This window comes from Anser brachyrhynchus (genome assembly GCF_964034855.1).
Source record: "Anser brachyrhynchus genome assembly, chromosome: 10".
NCBI classification, from domain to species: Eukaryota; Metazoa; Chordata; class Aves; order Anseriformes; family Anatidae; genus Anser; species Anser brachyrhynchus.
Window position 1 is genome coordinate 6,620,377 of NC_137705.1, and position 25,115 is coordinate 6,645,491.

Consider the following 25,115-nt stretch of genomic DNA (forward strand, 5'->3'; position numbering starts at 1 on the left):
TCGTTCCCAGCTTCCCAAGCACGGACAATGCCACAAGTTTCCCGCTGCTGTGCTGCGTGGCAGCGGGCAGAGCGTCCCCGTTCCTGGTCTGGGGGTGGCTGTGGCACCCGGGGCAGAGCGTGCAGCTGCGGGGCGCTGCCTGCAGCGCTGGGGGTTTGATGAGAGCCGCGGGAGGGAGCCTGGCTGCGGGGAAGCGGCGATGGGTTGCTGGGTGTGAGGGACAGGCTTTTTCCTCTGGACAGCTGGAAGGGCAGGGAAGGCACTGCTTTTGGGGTCTGTGCACCCCCAGTTGCTGCACCCCAAGCTGCCAGCGTCGCAGATCATTTCGGTACACGTGTGGCTGGAAAGATGGGGGATGAGAGCGACATGGGGAGCAGCAGAAGTCCCTGGGCTGTGCCAGCAGAGCACCTGTGAGGGCATCGTGGGGAGCGGGATGGGGCTCTTTGTTTCCCTGGGTCACTTCTCAGCCCCGATGAGCAGCGAAATAGGGCGGGCACGCATCTGACAGCTGAATTCCTTGCTGGAAGGGGTTTGGTCCTGCATAAACTGCTCAGAACGAGGCCTGGCTTTCAGGTTTGGAAGCACGGAGCGCGACCTGGAAGGGACAGCTGGCTGCGCACGCTTACTTATTTTTCCCCCGTTTGAGTTTTTGCACTGGCTCTGGGTAACTTCGGAGAGCTGGGGCCAAGGGCAGAGGGAGGGATGGATCCCGGGATGGATGGATGGATGGATCCAGGGGTGGAGGGACAGATGTGTGTCCTTTCCCCCCCCCCGCACGGCTCTGACCGATTGCACAGGACCACAAACCGCCCAAACTCGAGCGCTGCCGAAAGTTCAAGCCCCCAGAAGCGGAGAGCAGAGACCGGAGCACCCCCCGCTCCCACCCAGCCTCCCCGCAGCGCTGGCACCACGCGTGCAACTTTTCCCGCGGGCCCCCCCCGGCCCCTCCCGCAGCTCCCCCCGCAAGGTGGGCAGCGCATCGGGGCCGCACCCCCCCGGGGCCAGCGCAGGACCCCCCCCCCCCCTTTTTCCCATCCCCTTCCCCGACCCTCGGGGGCCCGGCTGCCCGCGGGGGGGGCCCGGTGCGGGGCCGGGGCCCGGGGGCGGGGATGCGGGCGGGGGCCGGGCCGGGGCCGGGGCCGGGGCGGGCCGTGCCAGGGCGCAGGCGCCGGCGGCGCGGAGCGGGACGGAGCCGAGGGGAACAAAACAAGCGGGGGGACGGCGGGCAGCGGGGGCAGCGAGCGGGGACGGGGGAGGGAGAGGGGGAGCGCAGCGGGCCCGCGGCGGCCGAGGGAGGGAGGGCGAGGAGGAGCCGGAGCTGCTGCTTGGGAGCTGCTGCTTGGGCACTTTTTGATTTTTTAAAAAAAAATCTTTTTTTTCTTTTTTTTTCCTTTCTTTTTTTTTTCTCCCTTTATTTTTTCTTTTGTTATTTTTAATTTTTTAAATTCCGAGCTTTTAAATATTTTATCTTAATTTTTTATTTTTTTTTTCATTTTTCTTTCTTTTTTTTTCCTTTTTTCTTTTTTCCTTTTTTTCTTTTCGTTCGTTCATTTCCATTTCCCATTTTAACGTCGGGGTTTCCCGTTGTTTTTTTTTTTTTTTTTCCATTCCCCGTTTTTTTCATTTCCCACTCCAATCCCCCCCCCTTACCCCCCCGCTAACCCTTTCTAAGCACGGGAGGCGGCGCGCTCCCTTCCGCGGCCGCGGAGCCACGCTGGGGAGCGGCGGAGGCGCCGGCGGGGATGCCTTGAGCGGCCGGCGCGGCTCGGCACGGCTCGGCGCGGCTCGGCCCGGTCTATGAAGCATCGGCTCGGCTCCCCCGCGCACCTGCTTGAGCGCGCTCCCGCGGGCGCGGAGGGCCGCGCGGCGCCATGGCGCGGGTGGTGCAGAAGAAGAGCCACTGGGCCGGCCGGGTGCGGCAGTGCGCCCTGAGGCGGGGGCCCGGCGGGCAGCTGGGCTTCGTGCTGCTGGGGGGCGCCGAGCACGGCGAGTTCCCCTACGCGGGAGCGGCGGCGGCGGCGGGGGGCGGCGAGGAGGCGCTGAGCGAGGGGGAGCTGCTGCTGGAGGTGCAGGGGGTGCGCGTCTCCGGGCTGCCTCGCTACGACGTGCTGGAGGTGATCCGCGGCTGCCAGGAGCCCATCGTGGTCAAAGCCGTCCGACAAGGTGCGAGGGGGGGGCGGGTCGGTGGGGTGGGTGGGTGGAGGGGGAGGCTTTGCCCATCGGGGCACCCTGGGGTCCCGTAGGAGCGGCTGGGGGAGCCGCGCGCGGCCCCGTGGGCGCGTTGGCACCCGTGGGTGCGCTCCCCTTGGCTGTGCGCCGAGGTGCCCGCGGAGGTGGGGACAGGCACGTTGCACCCCGACTCGGCCCCGCAAGCGACGTCCAGCCGGGGCCAACGCGGGCAGCGGTGCCCACCTCCCGCCACCGAGCATCCTTCGGAGCAGCCACGCTGCTGGGCGACAGCTTGACCCTGCTCCAGAAAGTGCTGGCGGGCTGCCGCCGTCAAGGAGGGGACAGCCGCCCCGCCGTGGCAGGATCCCTGTCCCTTCGGGTTCCCCGTTCCCCCGGCCAGAGCGCACCCGGCGAGCAGGTGAAGCTGCCCCGTCACGGTGCTCCCGCCCCGCAGCACGGCTCCGCTGGGAAGTTTGGAGCCTGTGGGATGGCCCCAGCCAAGTGCCAAACCGCCAAGAAAACCGTCCTCGCCGAAAAAATGCCTGTGCCCCCTCCTGCGTTTTCTCCGCTTGATCGGAAAGCGAGGAGGGGAGCGCCCGGGACTGATGGGGAGAGGAGGCTGGGGAAAAGTATGAGGAAATCGGGCAGGTTTTCTTGTGTGCTGATCGCTTTAGCAGGTGTTAAAATACAGCCTGCGATGTTGCAACGGGAGCGGCGGCGGTGGGTGACGGAAGGTGTGGGGGTCGTTCCTCGCAAGCAGTTTGCCATTAAACTTTGGGTTATTTTGGAAACGCTGCCTAGTGTAAATAGAAACTTGTCGCGGGAATACACCAGAAAGGACAGAATTTGATAGGAGACGTGTCTTAGCTCCGGGAGGGTCAAAACGAGAGGCAGACAGCTGGCGTTCAGCATGCTGGTTGGGCTGAAAGCCCTGCCCAGAGCCAGGGCAGGCACCTGAGCCTCGCGCCGCCCTCGTCCCGAACCAAGCCTGGTTACTGCAGGGCTGTGTTTGCCCTTCTTTCCTTCTTCTTTCCTTCTTTCCTTCTTCTTTCCTTCTTTCCTTCTTCTTTCCTTCTTTCCTTCTTTCCTTCTCAGAAATCCCCTTTTTTTCAATCATTAAATACTTCTGTGGTCTGCAAGCCGCTCCGTGTGCCTCCCTCAGTGCGAGCTGGGCGTCCGTGCGCCGCTCTGCACGGAGCGGGGAACTCCCTCGCGGATCAGGAGTGTATGTGTAGGAAAGGAGAGTGCTTTAATTAAAATGCTGTGCTTCTGCGTTGATTAAAAATCTCATTATGGGAATGACAACTGTCATTCCGCAGGAGGTGTGTGGCAATAGAGCAGACAGCGAAGGAGTGTGAAGATGAAATTGTAAACATATGTTTAACTCCGATTCTCCTCCTCTTCCCAGTTCCTAGTGCCCAGTCAGCCGGTGCTGAAGTGTTAGGGCAATCCTAGCCTGGAAGCGTATACGTTTTATTGCCTGGTCTATTTTGTATGACATTTATAAGGCTGGAAAACCAGGAAATTTACTCGAAATGAGTCAGTCATCTGCCAGCCTGAACAGAGAAAATAACTTGTGACCTTGCACTTAGTGGATGACAAGGGAGCAGGATGTGAAAGAAAGGTTGAACAAGCCGTGCACTTGCTTTATCGTTAAACTCAGATTTATAGACTTACAGGTCCTCGTCCAGTATTTTCTTTCGCTTTTGTGAGTTGTAACTTTGAATGGGTTCCTACAAAGTACAAAAATGGGGAACGTATGTGAATTTGCTTAATTGGAATAACTGCATTTAATATTGCTCGTATGGGATTTCTTGGTCCTTCGCTTACCCTGTGAGAGAGAGAGCAAGAAAAACTACAGAACTTAAAGTTTTTTTCCTTTCTCTTCCCCATATGTGCCCTTTTTCGGTATTACATTTGAGAAAAAATATATACTGCTAGAGTTGCTTGGGTTTGGGGAGAGAGAGGAAGAACCTGCTGTCATGTCTCTTAGTAACTTACAGAACTGTCAAACGTGTGAAAGAAACCTCCGTTAGCACGCGGTGCTTTTATGACTGTTTCCAGCTTACATCTGTGCCTAAATTCTGCTGGATTTGGCAATTAACTCCTGTGGAGTTAATAAATGCAATTTTATTATTGCTTGGTCAGAGAGTACAGAATTAATAGATGGGATTAGAGCAGCCATGGTAGCGTGTTCTTCTGTAAGACTCGCAGTGCCTTAACACGATGGTTTCTCGGCTGCGTTGCTAACACTGTGGTTTCCTTGAATATTCTTCAGATCATTCAAAACAGCTCGCTGAGATAAATCAATAAGAAGTGACAGTATTTTAAATCAGGCACCCTGTTTCTTTCTCATGTCTCCCAGTTTGCAGAGTCAGGCAGAACGAGCAGAACTTCATCGTGCCGTCCTTCACAAGGCTTAAGGCCGTGTCTACCACAGATGGATCGTGTTTCGTTTAAGGAAAGATATTTGGGCTTTCCGTCTCCCTCTGAAGGAAGCATGGGCATATTCAGAGAGGTTTCAGATTGTGGCCTTTTATTTCTGTACTCCTTGGTTCGATGACCTGTGCCAGATGCTCCCCAAGCCAGGTGCTTGGTAAGGAGATCTGTCAAAGCCCGTGTTTTCATACACTTATTTAAAATGTTTCTCAGTTCTGTGTTCAACTCCTGGCTTCCTTAAAAAGTCTCTTTCAAGATCCTAAGCCCTAAATAACCAGTTGCTTTGAAACCATGAGTATTTCAATCAGTTCATGCAATTAATAATTTCCCTGGTGTTTGGAGCTCCCTCAGTAGGGAGGAGCTGTGTGGTTGGGTTTTTTTAAATCCACATTCAGGGCAAACGGGCAGGTGTGACCCCAAACAGAAACAGTCACTGTTTACCGTGTGCTATCAGCTGCATTTGTTTCTTTTCAAACATTAACTTGACCCTGAGATAAATCGTAAGGCTCGGTGCGGTGGCTGTGCACTTCGGTGTCGGGCTGGCATTCGCTGCGGGAGCCAAGCGCCGAGTGTTGAAATCAGCTTCATCGACCGACGTGAACAAAAACTGCTTCTTCCAGAAAGTTTCCACGAGCTGGTCTTTGGGCCTTTTCCTTTTTCTTCCTGGAGAGTGTTGGTGAGACAAGTGGTGTACTCCTACAGTTAAAAAATAAATAATGAAAAAATCAAAAGAACATGAAAAAAAAGGTTGCTGCATCTATAAGTTTGTGTGCGTCCGGTACTTTTGCCAGCTCCGGGAAGCAGCACAGCACTGCTGGGCACCTCACACTAAGTAGGTGACACCACTTGGGGTTGGACCCGCTGATCTCTTGAGGTCCCTTCCAGCCCCTACAGTTCTGTGACTCTGTGACACGGCGGTGCCCGGCGTTGCATCTGCACCTCCGCGAGCTGCAGCAGGGCCCGTGCTGGCTGTTTGGGGCATTTGGCTGCCTCTGCTCGAGGGAAAAGCTGCCTGGGGAGACCGGGGGAAATACAGCGAGCTCTGGTCGTTCCCAGGAGCTGGTTTCTGCGGCGTCAGGTGTGAGCCCCAGAAAGCGTTTTCCTTTGGTGGTGGTGCAGCCGAGTGCCGCTCGCTGGCACGGTGAAATTTGTAAGTGTTTTTTCCGGGTGGCCCAAATTCTTTGAGGCCTTAAGTGGATTTGAAGCGGAGTGAAAGGTTTGCCATCCAGAAATTTGGAGATGTTCATGCGTGTTAGATTTATAAGGCCTGTTTCTGACAGCGACCCTCTGGGATGAGCGCTAGGCAGGGAGAGTCACTACCGAAATGTCAAATAAAAGAAGACAGAATCTCTTTTTCGCATCGCTTCTCATATATTTTGTTACAAATCTGTAATCTTCTCTCTTTAAAGTGCTACCTCATTTAACAGTCATGAAACATGTATGTCTGCCCGTTGAAACAGTGCTGTTAGGAAGACCTTATCTTCGCTCTGCCTGCATTTACAGTCTGGTACTTGTCAGGATTTAGAGCTGATTGTGCTTGTGGCGAAGCAGGCGTCCGTCCTCCACGGAGCTGCGAGCGAGTCAGCGCCCCCGAGGTGGGTGGTGGAGCCGAGGTGCCACGTCCCTGTGCCATAAAAACGCTCGGGAATTAATACAATCCTTTTAATGGCATGAAATGGGATTATGTTTTCCTCAGTAAGGTTAATCTTCCCACCCATTGTGATGGGACTCCAGGCTCCCTCTTTATGGCCAGTCAGATCACAGCACAATTAAATCACAATTAAAGTCTCATTACGAGCAGTCTTTCAACAGGATTGCAAAATAAGATGTTAACACCGTCCTGTGCGCTGTTTCAGTTTATTTTCTACGACGGTTACAACTTCTGCATGAGCGAATTATCGAGCTGCTGTTGTGAGATTTAAGGTTCCTCTTCTGCGTGCCGTGTTCGAAATGTAAAATTCACCTCTTAACAGGTTTGAAGGCCCCGCCACCAATAGCTCGACGTGTTTCGTTTTCTGGGGAGTCATCTTTTCCTGGTCCAGGCTGCGATTGTTCATGAACCTTTGACCATTTCTGTCTCTTTGGTGCCTGAGAAATATCCCGCTCGTTCATGGTGGGTGCGCACGCAGGGAGGCGGTTACTGAAGGCAGCGACACGGAGTCGTAAAAGTCTTCTGAGCAGCATTTTTGTGGCTGTGCAGAACGGGCGATCTGGGCCAACAAGTCCCTCACTTGTGATGTTTCAGCATCGCTCGGTTTGAAGGAAACTGAGAAGATGCTGCTGCCTCAGGGGCATTTTCTACTAAATTAGCAGTGTCCGAGTGTGGGCAGCGGTGGCATCCTTAGGACTTCTACTGATGTGGGTGTGTTTTGTTTTGTTCCTTTAATTGACTAAGTTTCTTATTTGCATTCTTTACTCCGGACATATGCTATAGTTGTTAGTTATCTCACGTTTTTGCTTCTTTTTTCCCCCCATGATCTCTCACTTCAGTTGGAACTCATAAACCAAAGCGTGCGGGTTTTTGGCCTGTGTGGGCTTCGAGCGACTTAAATTTTGTGATGAAAAGCCCGGAATGGTGGTTCTGTGTGCACAGGTGCCGTGAGTTTGTAGAAGCAATCCCATCACTGGGATCAGATGGACGGGGCTGAGCACCAGCCCTCATAGCCAAGCACCATCCTGCTCCGGTACCAGCTCCAGGAACAGCAAAATCCAGGATCCCCTGGGTCTGTATTTCTGCAGGAATTTTCTCTAGCTCAGAAAAAAAAAAAAAAAAGCCTTTTATAAACTGAGTGTTATCACCCTCGCTGTGCTGGATGAAGATCCCTGCTGTCACCGGAGGCACCGCGTGTGGGACGGTGGCAGCAGCGTGTCGGCACTGAGCGACAGCACTGCTGAGTGCAGGAGCAGCTCCTGGAAAACACCGTTTTCACTGCTGTCATCATTCCCTTTGTCTCTTGACGCTGAATATTCTGCTTTCTCACTCTTTTTAGGGCTTGCACCGCTGCTTTTGGCGAGCTATGCCTCTCGTTGAGGCTTTTTGCACCGTCTCAAGATCCCCGTATGAAATGCGTGCCCTGTTTTCAGTCTGGGCTTCTCTGCGAGGATCTGCTGTTGGGCAACAAACCTGAGCCTGGGCCATTGGCCAGAATTTGTTTTCTGCTGATCTGATGGAGAGCCGTGGCAGAGGCTGCCTATTTCCAGAGCAGCTTGGCAGCCTTTACGCTGGGCTGGTATGCTGGCAGCCTGGAGTTTTTTGTTTTTTTTTTTCCCTTTTCTTTTCACTTTTCCTTCCAGAGCAGCTAGGTGGGCCAGCATCCTTCTTGTCCCTGTCGGGGCAGCGGGGCTGTTTTTGTCCAGATCCACCTTTCATTTTCCAAAGGTCAGACGTTCCATCCAGCCTCCAGCCTCTGACGTTGGCAGCGCTTTCCAGAGCTGTTCTGCTGGAATGATGGCACCGTTCTCTGCTAGTCCCCGCTGCTGGCTTTGGCATCACTTGTGCTGGACTGTTTTGTGTTAGTAACCATCTTTAAGCCTACATATATATTTTTAACTGCCCCTAGTAAACCTTTCAGAAACAAAATAGTGTTTTTTTTTTTTTCAGGTCCTGATGTTTTGGGTTACATTTTTACAGTCTTGGCTTTTGACTGAGAACAGTTCCTGTTTTTATATTTCAGAGGCTTGTACCATAACTTAAAAGAAAGAAATGTAAAAATATCTGTTGGCTTTCATTAAGCGTCCCTTATCAGACTAAACAACATCACTCGTTACGTGGTGCAAAAACAACGTAAAGTGTCCTGTCTTCGTAGGGGAAGCAGAACAAAACACAACAAAAAATAAAACAAAAAAGAAAAACAAGGAAGCCGTTGGGCTGACTTGCAAAGTGGAACAGGCGCACTTACAATTGCAAGGCATTTGAGTGAGGAATCAGCTTTACATGGTTTGCTAATCCTCGACGAAAGAGTTCATTGTCTTGGATCATACATCTGTAATTTTGGAACCCGAAAGTCAGTGCCTTGGTGCAATTAGGTTGGGAAGAGAGAGGCGGGCTTCTCTTTCTTCATATCCGTAATCACAGTGGCTTTTTTTAAGGAGAAAACCTCAGCTCTGGGGTTTTTCATTTAGTTGTTAACAAAAAGCCTTTGAAAAAGAGGCTGCCGAAAATCCAGCCACTCCCTCAACACAAACAAAGCCGTGCAGATACCGCGTGCTCTCAAAAAAGCTTTAATGTTTTAATGGGAAACTTCTCATATTCCCAGGGTGCAGATCCTGCACTAAGTGGGTATTAGCCCAAACTGATGACAGACACAGATGCCTTGATTGTATTTATATATTTATTTACTTGGATGCGTAAGTGAAAGGGGGGTAAGGTACCTCCAAACAGGTTAAACTGGGGAATTGAGGACCTGGGCTGCAGAATAACCATGAGAAAAACTCTCTTACAAATAGCAAGGGATTTGCAAAGAGCGGACGTATCTCTCCTTTTCCAAAGGTGCACGTACTACTCCCCGTTGGCAATTTAAGCATCGGGGATACAGGAGGGTGCTCTGGGTCTCGGGCCTTCAAAGGAACAAGCCATTGATGTTTTGCTGGAGGCTGAGGATGGCTGGATGAAAGGCAGAGGACTGGGCAGCGGGGGGTGAAGGATGCTGAAAGTGTTGGGTTCAGCAAAGACTTCCCTGTTCACTGCTGGACGTGTTACCGGTGCTGAGGCCGCCTCCTGCGTGTAAGTGGGAGATGAGGAAGGGAGGAGGATCTGCTGTGCAGCAGCAAGCCTGTCCCTCAAGAGCAGAGGCAGGGATGCTTTGTGCAGGGCCGGACAGGCGCTTGGCTGTTTCCAGCTGATTACAGGGCACCGTCCATGGGCAGTTTGGACAAACATCTTGTTCTGGTCACCCTAAATGCCTGCGTCAGTGTATAATCTGGTGGAATACCCGATGAGGATGCTCGGTCTAAAATAACTCGTGCTGCTCGGGGCTGCTGCTGGAGGACAGCTGGGGACGCGTGGCACGGCGTGGCCTGGGCGAGCTGGCATCCAGCATGCGTGGGGAGGGACCTGTGCCCCCGCTGGATTTGGGGCCGTTGGTGTCTCCCCATGGAGCATCCATCCCCTGTGCAGGGTCAGCGGTGGCATTGCAGAAGGTCTTCGGCAGCCGGCGTGCTGCTCGGGCATCCTTCTGGCCTCGGGGCAAGAGAGGGATTAGTTTCACACGCAACAAAGAGCTGTGTCCTTCTCTTTCTCTGGTATGCATTTTTCCTTAAACAATGGAGTGACTAATATAGAGTATGGTCTTAGTTTGCTCTGCCCGTGGTGGAGAGGAACGGCAGCGGGCTGGCTGCGTGAGCACGTCCGCCGGCTCTGCCGGGCTCATGGGGCACGCCGAGGATCACAGACTGGGGTATTTTTTCAAGTCCATAAGAAGCTGTTCGCTTATTGGGGGATGGCTTTTTTTTTCTTCTTTTTTTTTTTTTCTTTTGGTTAAATTATCTTCTGCCCGTATCCCAGCAAATTCTGTGCATTGGTTTTACGTGCAAGTATCAAGCGTGCAGAGCAGTGGTATGCAGCGGTTTGTCAGCTTCTGCATGGTCGGTGCGCGCTCCGGGCTCCTGATATTACTCAGACAGCTTCCCAAGGGAGATCCGAGCCGAAGAATATGGTGCTATGCTCACCCTAGCTGTATGCCCCATTTTTTTTTTCAAATGAAGGAGCACAGACCGGCTGAGAATATCGATCGCTGACCTAACTTCACGCGGAGGTGTTTCTGTCTGAACTTACAGCGTCGCCTGCATGAATCCTTCATGTGGCTGGCAGCTTTCATCTCTGCGAGGCTGCACGGGGCAAAAGCCAAGCAGGGCGCTGAGGACAGCGGAGCTGAGCTGGTCCAAGGGTTGGCTTCCCAGGGAGGTTACGTATGGAGGAAATTTCTGTATCAGCGCCCAGCCAGAGAGGAGGAGCCTGCGGAAACAGTGTGTATCACCTATCAAAATAGTTAGAATTCTTGGGTGAGGCTCTTAGGGCATGTGACCGGTGTGTGTTTGTGTAGATATATTTAATTTTTGCACTTTAGCGTTCCGATTGTCGAATGCTGCTTTGGTAAGGAGTTCTGGAAGCTTTTCTCTATTTTTTTTCTTTTTTGCTTTTCAGTGGAAACTTATCTCATGACTCCGACAGCTCCGGCTGTCAAACAGCCAGCGCTGTAAAAGTCACAATAAATGGCAAAATTCGTTGGTGGAACGGCTGTTTGGAAGCTGAAAAGGAGCAGTGTGAGAGCACCCCCGTAGTGACCCCGAGCAGTTCCCCTGCGCGTTCCTGCATGGGATGCACGAGCAGCCTCCGGTCCTGTTAAAAAACACTTAATTTCTGCTCCGTGCTGTTCCCTGGGTGAAACCATCAGTGATGCTTGCACAAGTCCCCCGGGGGAACGTGGTGTTTGTGCAAGCCCCTGTGCTTGGGAGACCCCAGCAGGACAGGAGCCGGCTCCCTGGCAGGCGCCGCGGGGCAGCTGCCGCGACCTTCGTCTGGTGTCCGTGAGGCATTTCGGGAGGGAGGGAGGGCGAACCCGAGCGCTCCTCTCCACCTTATCTGGGAAAGGTGCCTGGTTTCGCCCTGCTGGCAGCCCTTTAAAGGCAATAAAGTTGCGTTCGCTTCCCTCATTCCAGAGGCAGGTGGAAGTTACACGTTAACCGGCGGTGGTTGGTTTCGGGGGGGGTGGGAGAAGGAAGGCGGGCTGGGGTGCGTGGCGGGGGTCTGACGGGCCTGGGGAAGCTGGGGCCTCGTGGCCAGGCAGCGCGTAAACCTGCGGGATATGTCCCTGCCTGGATGCAGGACGGGAAAAGCAGGAGGGTGAGGTCTGGAAGGTCTCAGAGTGATGCTGGAAGAAGCACAAAGCGCCCGGCTGGGATGCCTGCAGCAAGGCCACGGCCCCCCCTGGGTCTCAGCTCCTCGTCACGGCCGTGCCTGGCTCCGGGCTGCTCCCGGCAGCGCTGAGCAGGGCAGAGGGGAGAGTGCCCATGGAAAATCCAGCCTGCCCCCCCCGGGGCCTTGCTGTGCGCTCACAAAGCCTTTCAAAGCTGAGATTTTATCTGCAAAGGAGATGACCTAGGGACCGTCCGGGGTGGCTTTTGCATTTCGCTTTGCTTTCTGCTGCCAGTTTTCCAGTGATGACTTACGCACGTATCGGTTTTTCCAGGAGCTAACTGCAGTCTTTTTTAAGTAGTTCTGAGCCGGGCTAGGCTATCTCGGCCGCATCGTGGACTGGTGAGCAGTTAGTGGGTGACTTCGGATCTGCTGAAGCTGCTCCACACGAGCGAAGCCCCAGTGGAAAGGAGGGTGCTTACACGTAAGCGTGTGCTAACACAGTGCGTCACTGAGGGCTGCTTCAGTCCGCCTGCAGAAGATGCTACAAGCGATGCCGAGGCTTGTCTAAACCAGTGTGGAAATTGCTGTTTGCATAAAAGCCGGGCAAGTTGTCACAGTCTTGGAGAGCTCACTGATGTTCAAAGGTTGCGGTGAATTAACCAAACCCCATTTCGCGCTGGTTTCATGGAGCTGGTGCCTGGCTCCGCGTGGCCCTCGGAGTACGTCCCCAAACCTGGAGCAGGGGCCGGATTTTGGGGCTGCCGCAGGTGCCCTCGCACCCCAGCCGTGACCCAGCACCGTGCTTGTGGTTTGCTGAACGCCGTGACCGCTGGGACAGCCGTGGCTGCTGCGCGCTGCTTGCTCTGCCCCAAGGAGACGGGAGGAAGCCAGGAAGCCTTGGCTCCTGCGCCGGCTCGTCCCGGCTACCCGCTTATTTTATTTTAGTGTTCTTTCATTCGGCACAGGGTCTGCCCTCGTGGACGCTGCCCTGATGGGATCTTGCCCCTGGCTGCGAGTACAAGTGTTTTTTTCCACAGCGCAGTCGAATTGGCAGGGAAGGTCACGTCCGCCCCGTGCCGCGAGCCTTTGTCGGGAGATGCTGGGCACAGTAACTCGCGTTACTTCTGACAAACCAGCCTCACTGCTGCCTGCACAACCTCCCTTCCTCCGCGTCTGCTGGGGCATCGGAACCAGCAGCAGGAGCAGCGGGGAGTATTCCTTGTGTGTGTGCGATTCCTCAAAGTCCCTAACGCAGAAGAGACCTTAGCATTGTTGTGCTTGCAGCGGATCACGTTCGGAGGACTTTTTGCCATAAAAAAATGTCCCTAGCCCAAGATGAGCATAGGAATGCTCTCAAAGTGAGCTCTCCTTCAGATCGTGTCTTGCGTATTTGCCAGGTGATACCCAGGTGAGGTTAAAGTTGCCCCTATTGCAGAAAATATCCCCAGTTTCCCCCATTTTAAGGTAAAGGTGAAATATTCCCCCTCATTGGCACCCACCCACCAGGCTGCCTGAAACAAAGTTCAGAAAAAAAATCCAGAATTGGCATTTGCGGTGTTTTCCCCTGCTCTCAGCCCTGCATTTCCTCTTAACAAGTAAAATCAAATGGCAGTGGTGTTCCAAAGTCTTCCTGAATGGCAACATTATAAATATTCCCTTTATAAGAAGACTGAAAGAAGCAGTTTAAGCATTGCATGCAGCCACTCCAGTAGGAAGTTGTTTAACTTGTCTAAATCTCTCTTTTGCTGCAGAAGCTCTATTGAAAATGACAAATTGCTTAAAGCAGTTTCCATGTTAGTCTTTAAAAAATTCAGCTTCTTTCCATCCCGAACACGTGGAAGGCATTTGTGCACTTGACTGAATGTTTCTCTGTCCTAAGGCTTGCACTTAGTGGTTTTTGCCTTCATGTAATTTTCACACGCAGCTGCTCGGGTTTGTTTTCCTCAACTTCCCATTGGATGGGGATTTTTTTTTTCCAGTGCCTGAGCTTAGACGTGAAAAGCCAACTATCTCCCCGGCTCAGACGCTGGGGACCACGGGGAAGGCGGCGGAGGAACGCCGCGAGGTTCTCGCTTTTCAGAAGCGCTGTTCTGGGTGTTACGAAATCCGTAACGCGGGCTGGGAAGCTCGTGTCCACGGCCAGGCTGCTGCGATGTCCTTTAAAACAGTGAAGCGCTGAGCAGCGTTAATGCTTCACAAGATGACAAAAGGGCTTTTGCTTAAATGTTTTTGGTTACTTCCCTTAGCTGCCACGTTCCCAGAAGGATGCACGTGGGCAGGTACCGTACGCAGAGCCACAGAGCTGCCTGTAACTGCTGTAGAAGGAAAACTTGCTCAGTCGAAAAGGCCTTTTTTTCTCTTATTTTAAAGAAAAGAGAAATTCTGAGTCATCCAGCGTGCTCAGCTGACTTTGCCCAGAGCCGTGTGCTGCGTAGCCAGTGAGGATGTGTTACCCAGCCTTGGCTGCGTGGCAGAAGCGGGAGGCCCTCAGTGCCGAGCAGAAGCAGGGCTCCTCAGCAATGCTGACCGAGTGGCAGGCTCTGAAAATAAAGTGGAAATGGTGTTTCTGGAGCCTCAGCAGGCTGATTCGGGGCTCCCTATGCTCTTCACTTCAGCTGGAACGAGTTGCACCGTCGTATTAACTTGCAATTAACTTGGTTGCAACCAGGTTGGCGCTGGCGTGCTCCCGGCGTGGCTTTGGGCTGCGCCGCAGCCGGTGAAGCCGAGGGAACAAACCGCTGCCCGCCGGCTGGGAGCTTCTTTGCCCCAGGTGGCGTCGGATGGAGAGAAGTCAGCGTTACCCCACTGCTCGGCTTGAGAAAGCCCTGTTGCTCAAGAGGGATGCTTGCTGAGTTAGGCAGCGGTCAGGAGGCGATGTGAGGACAATCCAGATGCTTTTTCTGTAACTGGGAGGCATGTCACATCCTGGCACTTCTATTTATACCCACTTTTCTTGTAATATTATTTTTTTTTTTTTCAGTTTGTTATGAGCCCATCATTTTTGGTGAGTTGAGGCTGATGAGATACTGACTTTTTAGCAGCTATCGGTTTTGCTGTGTTTTTTGCTACTTTCTTTGCTGCAAGCAGCTATCGGTTTTGCTGTGTTTTTTGCTACTTTCTTTGCTGCACGTTTTGCTACTTTTTTTTTTTTTTTTCCGACTCCTGGCTTTGTTTTTCTCCTGGTGTGTTGGCTCAGGAAATTAACTCGGTGCCGGAATGCTGCTGCTTTCTTTGCTGTAGGATGCGTCACTGCACAGTGAGGTGAGCGGCCCTTTCGGTCGGTTTCCTGCTGCGGATTCTGGCTAATACAACAGAGTTTAGAAGAGAGCATTAGAAACCGGCACCTCCTGGTTAGAAAAGCACTTCCCTGGAAGGTGGTCCTGCTCTGTTGTAGACAGGGGCAGTTTATGCCCAGAAGCATGGAGGCTATACACTCCTTGTTCCTGGTGTTTGTTTCTTTTCTTTTCTTTCCTTTTTTTTTTTTTTTTTTAAATATCAGATTATGCCTTTGGCTATCCTTGTTATGTGAAGAAATGTCTGATTCATTTCTGACTCCTGCAAAGCTCCCTGGTACCAGCCATAAAATATTTTTGCAGTGGCTCTTAAACCTGCCTTGCTGGCTGTTGCATCCCTGGCTAATAAAAGCAGTGCACCCCAAATCCCCCGCAGATAACCTGTTACAAAACCAGCTGCTTTCTTCTTGCAACACATTTGGGTCACTTTCTGCTCATCCAACATCCAGAGTCGTAACAAGCCGGCCCAGGTTGCTGCTGTGTTCCCACAGTCTCATGCCTGTGGTTGATAATTAACCCATTTCTTTAATAACAGTGCCCTATTTACTCTGACAACCACTTTTCTTTCCTGCACTCCAGTCTTTTCCCAGCGAAACACTGGAGTTAATATTGCACTGGCGGTGTGCTAATGAAATGCCTTGTTACTTGCGTAGAGGTGAGCTCTGTGCATTTGTTTTAGTAATTCAGGGCAAGAGCACGCACCAAAATGCAGGAGTAAATGCCCTTAAAATAAGGCTGGTGTAGGTACCTGGTTAGTGGTAGCTTTTGTAATAGGGTAAAACAGCTGGGAAAGGGGATGGACGTGGCAAAGCACACGGTGCTGAAATTTAATGGATATTCATGAAACTTTAACTGGAATAAAAGCTGTTGCAAAACTTAAATACCGAGTAACACCAAAACCTGTTCTTCTGTGGAGAGAGAGGTGTTTTTTGGAGCCACCAGGCTGTAGCTCTTGCATTGTCCCCCTTCCAAAGATGCCATTTCTGATTTCTCTTCCTTCCCAGAACCTCCTTTCAGCCTCCAAAAAGCAACGCTTACCATCGCTGGGGTCGGGAGTCTGTGCAGCAGCCTGCCTTCCTGCATCTTTCTAGTGCCGTGTAAGCAAGTGTAAAGTCTGTGTATTATACCAATTTACTTTTGGTGGGATTTGCCCTGACACGTCCAAAGCTTCTGACTCTTGGTGCGTTGTATGAGCAACTTCTTTATTATGGAGCCCTGGGGACAAGACCCGGTTTAAAATGAAGTTGTGCAGGTAAAAGCAGAATATAAGCCTGTGGCTGGCAACTGAGCTAACCGAGGTGTTCGTGTTCTGCTCTGCGTTTCGTCTCGAGTGCTGCACTCCCAATGGCACCGCGTGGCTCCGGTCTGAGCCCCGGCTCAGCCAAGACAGAAGCCGTCTCGCGAGGGCTGCGCTTGGCGTCCAGGATTTCACAAGAGGAGAGGCCGATAGCAGCAATTCCTCATCTGCCTGCGCGAGGATACTGCCTCAGTTTTCTCGTATGTGCTGCTTCTACTTAGGTCAGCCAGCTTTTTGAATTAAAAGATGCGTACTTTAAGTTCTCAATGTGATTTTATTTTATTTTTTTTTGTCATTTCTTTCTACTCTACCTAGTGTGCGTCTCTTCACTCAGGAACAAGATGGTTTTAAGGAGAGTGAGGAAGTAAACTGTAAAACTTCCATTAACCCCAGCAAGTAGTAGCAACGCATCCCCGCAAACTCTGTGAAATACCGTGGCTTTAAAGTTTACTACAGCTGCTTTATGAGATTCAAAGCTTTTTGCACCAGATGAAAGGAAGGCTTTGCTGTAAAGTCTTGTTCCTTACTAATTTAGCTTTTCTTCAAGTATTCTGAAGCTGGATGCAAGCTATCACAGAGCTTGCTGTGTGCTTTGCAACCACATAAAGGAGAAGTTGGACATGCATGTGAATAACTGTGAAAGCTGCGTTAAATAAATGAAGCCTCAAAACCTGCGGTAGTTGCTTGATAGAGACTGCATCTGTCACTTGGGACTAATTGTTTTCAAAGAATCTCATTTCTAATTCTAGATAATGAGATTTTTAAGTATGTACAAAGCCTTTTGAAATCAGTAGCTCTAAAGGGTCAGGTTTTAAATTATACATAAGATCTAGAAGTTTATTACGGAGGATGTTGTATACTGCATGGTGGAAATTCATCTCTATAGGGTCAGGGATAGATCCCTGAACAACTAGAAACTTTTTGGGAAGAAATGTAAGGTGTAATGCCAGTTGGCTAGCTTGGGGCTTACACTTAATTTTTCTTAAGTGCTTTCCTAATTCTTTCCATGGGTACTGAATTAGTTCTGTGACACAACGCATTGTGGACAAGGGCAAAAGTTTAGCAATCGGCAGTGCAGAAGAGCTGATTTCATTGCCAGTTTGTGATTCTGGCTGCGTAGCTGCTGTACCAGCCAATTAAAACCCACACTTATTACAGCCTTTGCGGTTTGGAAGTGGAGTGCTCCTGCATTTAACTCATAGTTTTACAGGATGTTGGTTTAGGCTGGAGGTTTGCAAAGCTGAAATCTTGTATTTTCCTCTTGTGTATGCTCGGGGTAGGGAAGGTGAACGAGGGTACAGAGAGTGCTGCATGCCATGAAATGGAAAAGGTGTGCGTTTTAGTTTGAGAGCATCTAGGAGCCTGCAATCACCTCCTGAAATTTTCATGAAATACCGCATTATCTAACATACCAAGTTGCTGCAAATAGCAATGGACTCTGCTGCAGCGTTGTTCCTGAACAAATGGCAAGTCCTCTGTGAAATGCTGGGCATCCATGTGTGAGCCTGCTCCTTCAGCTCTGCTGGGACATGTTGCTCCCCTCCTCTCTCGGTGGGGTTTTCTGCCCGGTTTGCAGATTGCTTTGGGAAAGCTTCTCAGCAAAGCAGAGGTCCCAGAGGGGAGGAGGCTGAGATGGAAGAAGAATGTGACCCTCCGAGCCGTTACTGGTGGCTGCACTATTTTAAAGTCAAACTTAATTTTTAGCTCTTCATAAACAAATCTTTTTGCCAACTTTTAATATAGCTCTGAAGTCAATTGTGGCGGCTGCTGTGTGCTCCGTAGGTGCCAGAGGGAGAGGAGCTGACTCTTCCTTCCTGAAATGGCGCTGAGCAGTTGGGAGGACCTCTGGAGAGGTGCTGTGCAGAAGGACAGACCTTCTAGCTCTTCTGAACATTGTGTGATGCTTTCTTTGTCCGGGGTAAACACACCTAATGGGTCTGATAGGGTATCCCAGATGCTGGACACATTGCAGGTCACTGGGAGCTGGTGTCCTTCATCCCGTGACCTAGTGGACTGTATTTGCCCCAAACACTTCCATATTTGACTGGAAATGCAGTGTGCAGCGTGGGCAAGGAAGCAGCGAGGATCCCAGCCCTCCAGACAGGGTTAGCGATGTTTAGCTTTGTTATGACATTAGAGTCCTGTTGGCTTTAACTTCGAAAATTCAGTGAAAACCACACACGCTGCTGTGAAAATTCATACTTAGTAACAAGTAAACAAGGGATAGAGCAGTCAGACTGACTCAGGAAATTCCCTCCAGATCCAGCAGGGAGGAGGAGCTCTGCATTTTTCTTGTCCCATGTTTATTTTTAGTCTCGCCTCTAACATTGCTGATAGTACCATTATAGCCCTGCAGATTAAAGTCCCAGCATGGGGTAGAGTTGAAAGAAAGATGCTGCGAAGCAGTCAAAACCTCTAGGATTTTGCAGCTGTGTCATGCTACAGGCAATTAATTTCCCCTGCTGTTTGCCTGCCTGGGTACTGCTCAGCGTCGTAGCTCTGTGGAAGTCTTTGATTGCGTTGCACATCTCCTCTTGTCAGAGGTGGTGCCTTGAGTGGTGGATCTATTCTTGTGACTTGAAAGTGCCACATTTGTGATGCTAATATGTTGGGTATAATAGCTGTCTTTGTGAGCTCCTCTTCCCCGAATATATTTTGCACTTGCTCTGTGGCTAAACTGTGTTTTTGAGAGGGAAGAGTAGAAAGTAAGTAGTGTCTCCTGTGCAGTTTCCATCACCGGTAACCCTTGTCTGAAGGCAGCGTACCAAGAGCACTCACAGGGCTTTGGGTGGTGGTGATGAGGGCTGGCTTGACGGCAACACCCGTCTGCAAGGCCGGATGATTTACCCGAGGAGGAGGCCTGTTTTTTTCCAGGGCTGGCTCTATTAGTGTGAGTCAACAAAGGAGTATTTGGTCTTGAAGTCAAATAATGGTTCTTGGCTTTTCTGAGTTGGCTTTTCCTCATAGTTAGTCAAAGTCTCCCGAGCTGGCAGAGGATGTTATTCAGGACTCGAAAACTCTTTGAGAGAACAGTTTCTCTTAACAGCCAAGAAATTGTATTGTGGGGACTTCAGAGGAAACAGTTTACCAGAAATTGCTGAATCTGAGGACATTTGCCTTCTGTAGTGGCAGAATCTGTACCTGATCCCCAGTGAGAGATGTGCTGGAGCAGTTACAGTGCTCAGAGGCCGTGGAGGCTGCGAAGTGTCCCCCTTCCCGTGCAGGATGAGGCCCAGGGAGCAGCGGGCGGCCTGCTCCACGCGGAGCATTGCTGGCAGGGCCTGGTCACCACGGGATGGAGTGGTGCTGGACCCAGAAACGGGCCTGCCAGAGCTGGGTTGCCTCGGCTTGGAGACATGCTCATTCCCTGGCCAACGTGGTCGTCTGAGCCCTCCTGTCCATGTGGATGGGACATGAAGTTGAAGCTAGCTGCTCAGCCCTCTCCTGAACCTTGTAGGCACACCCCAAGATGTACCCTCAAGAAGTTGCTTTGGAGCCTAATTGTGTCTGTTCATCCCCTAAGAATAGTTTTCCTTAGTCTTGAGCCGGGGAGCTGTTACAACCCTGTAGAAGGTCTCTGTGTCCCAGGCAGTGTGTCCAGGGGACAGCCAACGTGGTCTGGTCGAAATAGGATGATGCAGAGGGCAAAAAACACGTTGACGTGCAACAATATCATGGTAACCTTGTGAGTCTTCTCAGTTCTGTGTTAATGTGTCTTCTGATAACAGGACTTAAAGGTGAGTGGGAATGCTCAGCAGGAGATACCCACCAGTACGTCGTGTTTGGCATTTTTGTTAGTGGAAGGGACGGTTAACAAAGCTGGGAGATGCTGGAAATGAGGGGCCTGTCTGTGCTCAGGTGCAGCTCTGCTCCTGCCCTGTATTAGACCAAAATGTCACAGTGCTGTTGAACTGGGAAGAAGGAGGCTGGTCTAACACTGGAAACTTGAAGAACTTGTTCAAAGACAAGACCAACCGCTTTGCTGTACGGGCTTTTTAGTAGACTTCTGCCAAATTTAGGTGCTAAGAGAGCAACTCTTCTTGGCAAGCATCTGCGTGCTCTTGATCAGCTTCCCTAGAGCTGAACGCCCTGCAACAAAACCAGCTTTTTTTTTCAGATGAACTGGCTGTTGGGTTCGCTTTGTTTTTAAACAAAGCAAGGTCTTTGGAGACTGGTGCCTGGTGGAGTCTCTCTGTGATAGTGTAGAAAGGTTGTCAGCTAAAATGCAACTAAGGATAATTTAAAAATACAGCAGTATGGGCAGGGGTGGTTACAGAAACCACAGAGATCTGTTTCTGTGCTTGGGAGTCTTGGATTAAAGTGTGTTGTTACAAGAAAATCCAAATGACAAGTTTTATTCGGTCTCTATTATTCATGAAGTGAATACCTCTGAAGGCTCTGCAGAAATATGTCCTTTTCTAGACTTACAATGAGTAGACAAACACTATATGTTTATACCAAATGCTGGAGGATTTACGGGCAACTACTTTGTGGTTTGAAGAAACAATATACACAATGTATTGTAAATGATTCCCTTTTTATATTTGGCCTGCATTCAGTATAAGATTAAATGCCAGAATTTATGGCCTTAAAAAATCTTTCCAATGCTGAAAAGCAAAAAGAATGATCTATAATGAGGTTTTACAATGTATAGTATTTTTAAAGCAATTTTTTTATTTCCTTAATATATTTTCCATGTAAAAATATGTATTTTGCACTTCAAATAGCGTTCTGTTGGTTGCATTTACCAGCAAGCAGCTGGGGGATTCTAGTGCTTTAACCGCACAGCAGCTGCTAATTAAAAATATATAATTCTACCCTGATTAGCTTTTAATGATTCTAATCCCCTTATATTTGATTATTGCCACAGCATGGCAACCTCAGCCACCCCCTGTTTCATTGTGGGGCCTGTAAGTAACAAAACTAGTCATTAAGAGGTGATAGCTGGGTCCTGAAGGTTTGCTTCCTAAAAGGGGAGCACGGATGGATGGAGGTGCCCCGTTCCTGCATGTCATAGGACTCTGTGGAGCTGCCTGCTTTGAGTTTGTTTTTTTTCTGCTCAGCTGGCATCGTTTCAGCAGGGGCAGGTTGTGCTGCTGTGCCGGGAAGTGGAGGGAAGAGGTAAACGTGAAGAGTTACCGGCACAAGTGCTGCGAGTCCTGGTCAGAAACCAGACCCTCTGTCCAGATGCAACAGGCAAGTGGTGTGCTGTAGTCTTGATGGTAGTGTTTTTTCTTCAATGTTACTCTGGTTGTGATAAGTTTATTCTTGTCTTCCCATCTATTTTTATTTAAAGAAACAAAAAGATCGTCTTTGCAAAGCCAAAAGTTGTGCTTTTCACCCCTAGGATTGCTTTGCTTTCAACTTGTGCCCATCTGCTTAACCTTCACAGGTTTTTTCAGGATATTTCATAGCTCTTGATAGCAGGGAATGGCCTAATTCTTTCTTATTTCTGTGGCACCTGGGTGCTTGGGAAATGACATTGTAGGACGGAGTAATAATAAATAACTGCTGATGGAGAGCAGTTTGGAAACCTTGAGTTCAAGACTGCAGCAAGAGGGAAAAAATTGCCCAGAGACATGTAAAGAGGCCACGTCAAGTGCCTTGTCAGAGGGCTGCCCTGAGCTGAAAGTATGGCTTCTTCGTGTCGCTCGGAGTTCATCTCTGACCTGGGGAGCTGGTATTAATGCAAGAGCCGAAAGGCCAATTTTATAATACACAGTAGATAGTAGAACGTGCCAGTTAAAGAAGAAGAACAACAACAAAACAACCTCACAGAGCGTAAAAAAGCGACTGCATCGGAGCTAAGCATTGGCTGGAGGAAGGTGGTGCTCTTCCCAGGGCAGCGTGCAGAGCTGTGGCTGTGGAGCCGCGGTCCCGCTCAGGCGCGTGGCCGGCTGCTGCACGCCTGCTCTTGCAGAAGCTCCGACGTTTGTCACGCTGCCATGAGTTAGTCCTAAAATTGGCGCAGCTGCTCGGGTCTGGAGATGCTGGCTGCCCTTCAGCTCTCGGATGAGTCCTCTGCAGCATCGCTGGGTGGGTGATGGGATCCTCGCATCGCCACGTGCCCAGCCGAGCCTCAGAAGGTTCACTTCTGTGTTCAGCTTTTCTGCTTTGGAGAGGTGATTTCGATGGGGAAAGAGTTTTTTTCCTCTTTTTTTTTTTTTTCCTTAACATTATTCTTATTATTCTCTTAAACTTCTTTGAATTTATTGGGATTGACACCAGCTTCTAGTGCATTATTTTAAAGACGATTTAGTTTATTTAAGATTTCGATGCACAGACGTTCCCTGTGAGTTTCATTCCACCGCATATGTACGCTTGCACAGAAATAAAAGGGCAGGCTTTCTGTTTGTAGACAATTGATAGCTATTCATTAGGTTATGTCAGCTAATATAATGCTTGTTAATTTTAAAGCTCTCTTGTGGTTGGCGACGAACCAGAACTATGGATTAGGCTCCAAGTGATGCAGCTGGGAAGGACGATCTCTGGTCTGAGAGCTGCCAGCCCACGGTCAGCTTGTGCTGGGGTGGAAGAGAAAATGTCAGTGCCTTGTAACATCCCCTTCAGACTCTGTCCGGGATGCGAGATGGCTGTGCAGTAAAGGCAGAGCAATGGAGATTTACGATTCTCTTCAGCGAAGAGGCGACTTGCATTGCTGTGACATCTTGCATCTCAGAAGAAGTTAATCACAGCTTTTTCTGTGTTGCTGGGTTACATTGCTTTGAGAAAAAACAGAAACTGCTATGAGCAGTATGAATAGCTGAAACCACAAGTCCCACTGAGATTACAGCCAGCTCCTCCTAAAGGAAACGGATTCAACCACCAACATAGTTTTTCATTAGACGATTTTTTCTGAGTGAACAAAATACCCCTATTGTGGCATAATTGTTTAGCTTTTGGAGATGTAGGCTGAGTTGCGACTACATTGCAGTTTTAAAAAAAAAATAATTCAACTTGATGAGGAGGGGAATGCAAAGAGACATTTGGCTTTTTATTTCATTTTGTACCATGTTGCAGAATAATGCAGCAGGTTTTAATTTTCAGGCTTTCTGTGCTTTTGGCTCTGCGAGGGGGGGAAAGAGCAAAGTCTGTCTTACATTTCAGGACAAATCTAAATCTGATGGACAAAAGTTTTGGCTATCTGATTAAAACCTTTTGTTGCTGAGACTGAATGACTTTACCATTTACCAGGCTGGCAGAGCTGGAGTGATTTGTGCCTCAGATTCATCAGTTTGAACTGTTAAAATATATTTACTTGCGGTTAATGGGAAAGTTAATCTTTGCATTACAGCAATATGATAATAGCCATAAAATCAAGCTGAGATGCAAGTGGGGAAAACGCACTACAGAAAATCCATGGAAGTGGAGTTAGAACTGATTTCATTTAATTTAAGCATTTTTAGATCTGTGTTACATTGATCCTTCAAGTATCCCAGAAACGTACGCAGTTCTTCGAGATGTGCAAAACGATGGCAGTTTTGATAAAACTTAATTAAACAGGAGGTTGCTAAGTTTAGCATATTAATGCTTGTCAGCTGCAATTACTTCTGCATCTTTGCTGAAGGCCCTGCGATGCGTTTGGTCCATTCTTCCCCTGCCCTTGTGTTGACAAAGTTTATCATTCATCAACAAAAGCTGCTACTTTCTCTTGCAAATGGCCAAGCCAAGAGACAGTGTTTACTTGGGGTTTTAGGAACTACAGACAGTTGGGAATTTAAAAAATGATTGAAGACTTGGGGATCTCAGATGTGTGGTTATTGGTGTGAGGAGAAGACAAAGGTTTACAAAAAGCGTTAGACTCTCTGCCCTCTGTGAGCACGAAGATTTAAGACGCATCAGACTTGGCTAGCACAATCGTTTTTAGTCCTACAAATCTTGGTCATGCTTTTGTCCTGGCTAGGCTAAATGTGGCAACCATACATTAGGATTTACTTTTTTAATTAGGATTACCCAGCCAGTATGTCTTTGTAGACTTCTCTCATGGGAATTGCCCGGCTGGTTACGCCATGACCACAAAATGTCAGACAATGCAAGGATCGTCCCTTTCCCCCTGCTTTGTTTCCATCCCTCCTCGCAAAGGCAGCTTCCTGGGAAGGCGGCTGTGGTTTGCTCTCTTTCCTAGGAAGCTTGTGAACAAAAACGCTTGGACTTGCTGGTGAAGTGCTTGGCCGGGCAGTTTTCCGGATAAACTTGTGCTGTGTGCGTGTTTCAAACATCTTCAGAATGCCTTTGGAAATTAAGAACAACTGAAGGGCTGAAATACAGACGAAGTAGATGCTATAGGGCATGACTCTGTAACAGTGGCTGTGCTGTGAGGCCAGTACAGCCTCTGCTGCTGTAAATGGGCAGCCAGGGAGCAGCAGGGGTGGGGGCAGCTCCATGGGCTCCTGGGCATGCCATCCCCTGGCTTCCCTCAGCCCAGAGGGTTTCCTTATTCCAGGGATTGCTCTGGTCAGGGATCCCACATGGATCTGCCTTCCGAGGGCCTGTCTGGTCAGTCCTTGAAGACTTTTGCATCCCATGTGTTTAAAATTGAACAGGTCACACGCAGTCCTGCAGCTGCCCCGTGTGATGGCTGAGGGCGATGCTGCCGGCCTGCCCTCCCAGCAGGCCCCGCACCACACCTCCCTGCTATCTCCTCTCATAATATCTTGAATATCACCTCTTCTAAAGCTCTCCGTAACCTCCCTCCTTATTATCCTCCTCCTACAGCTCTCTGCCTTGCAGCAGCCCCCGCCGCAGCTGTCCTTGATCCCTCACCTCTCCCTGTTTAAGGCAGACCCTCGTCAGAGATGCGAGCAGCAGGCACTCTTGAAAGGAAATAATGTCTTTGCAGCACGCTGGATTTAAATACTTTCATGTATCTGGTCTACCCGCAATGTTTTATTAACCATCTAAACCAGCTTAGGCTGCAGCCGAAGTTTCGGCAGCGAAACCAGATAAACCAGTATGTTTTGCAAAACTGAACGTTTGTTGATAGGAAGGTGCTTGAATCGCTCCTGTGTGCTCCTACAGAGAGCTGGATTGCTGGGGAGCCGAGTCCTGGCAAGGTAACACA

The 25,115-nt window shown here is 50.0% G+C and overlaps 1 protein-coding gene across 38 annotated transcripts in view; it reads left to right on the top strand.

The window, feature by feature from the left end:
* The first annotated feature begins 1,227 nt into the window (after window positions 1-1,227).
* MAGI1 (membrane associated guanylate kinase, WW and PDZ domain containing 1) overlaps window positions 1,228-25,115 on the top strand; it is a 324,072-nt gene continuing 300,184 nt past the window's right edge. For 5 of the 38 annotated variants that reach the window (XM_080605657.1, XM_080605679.1, XM_080605659.1 and 2 more), the window contains exon 1: window positions 1,371-2,163. In XM_080605657.1, the coding sequence (XP_080461783.1) occupies window positions 1,872-2,163 (292 nt within the window). In that variant the 5' untranslated portion in view covers window positions 1,371-1,871. Of the gene's footprint in view, window positions 2,164-25,115 lie in introns of all 38 variants that reach the window. The other 33 variants (XM_080605699.1, XM_080605658.1, XM_080605668.1 and 30 more) reach the window with 15 other exon arrangements.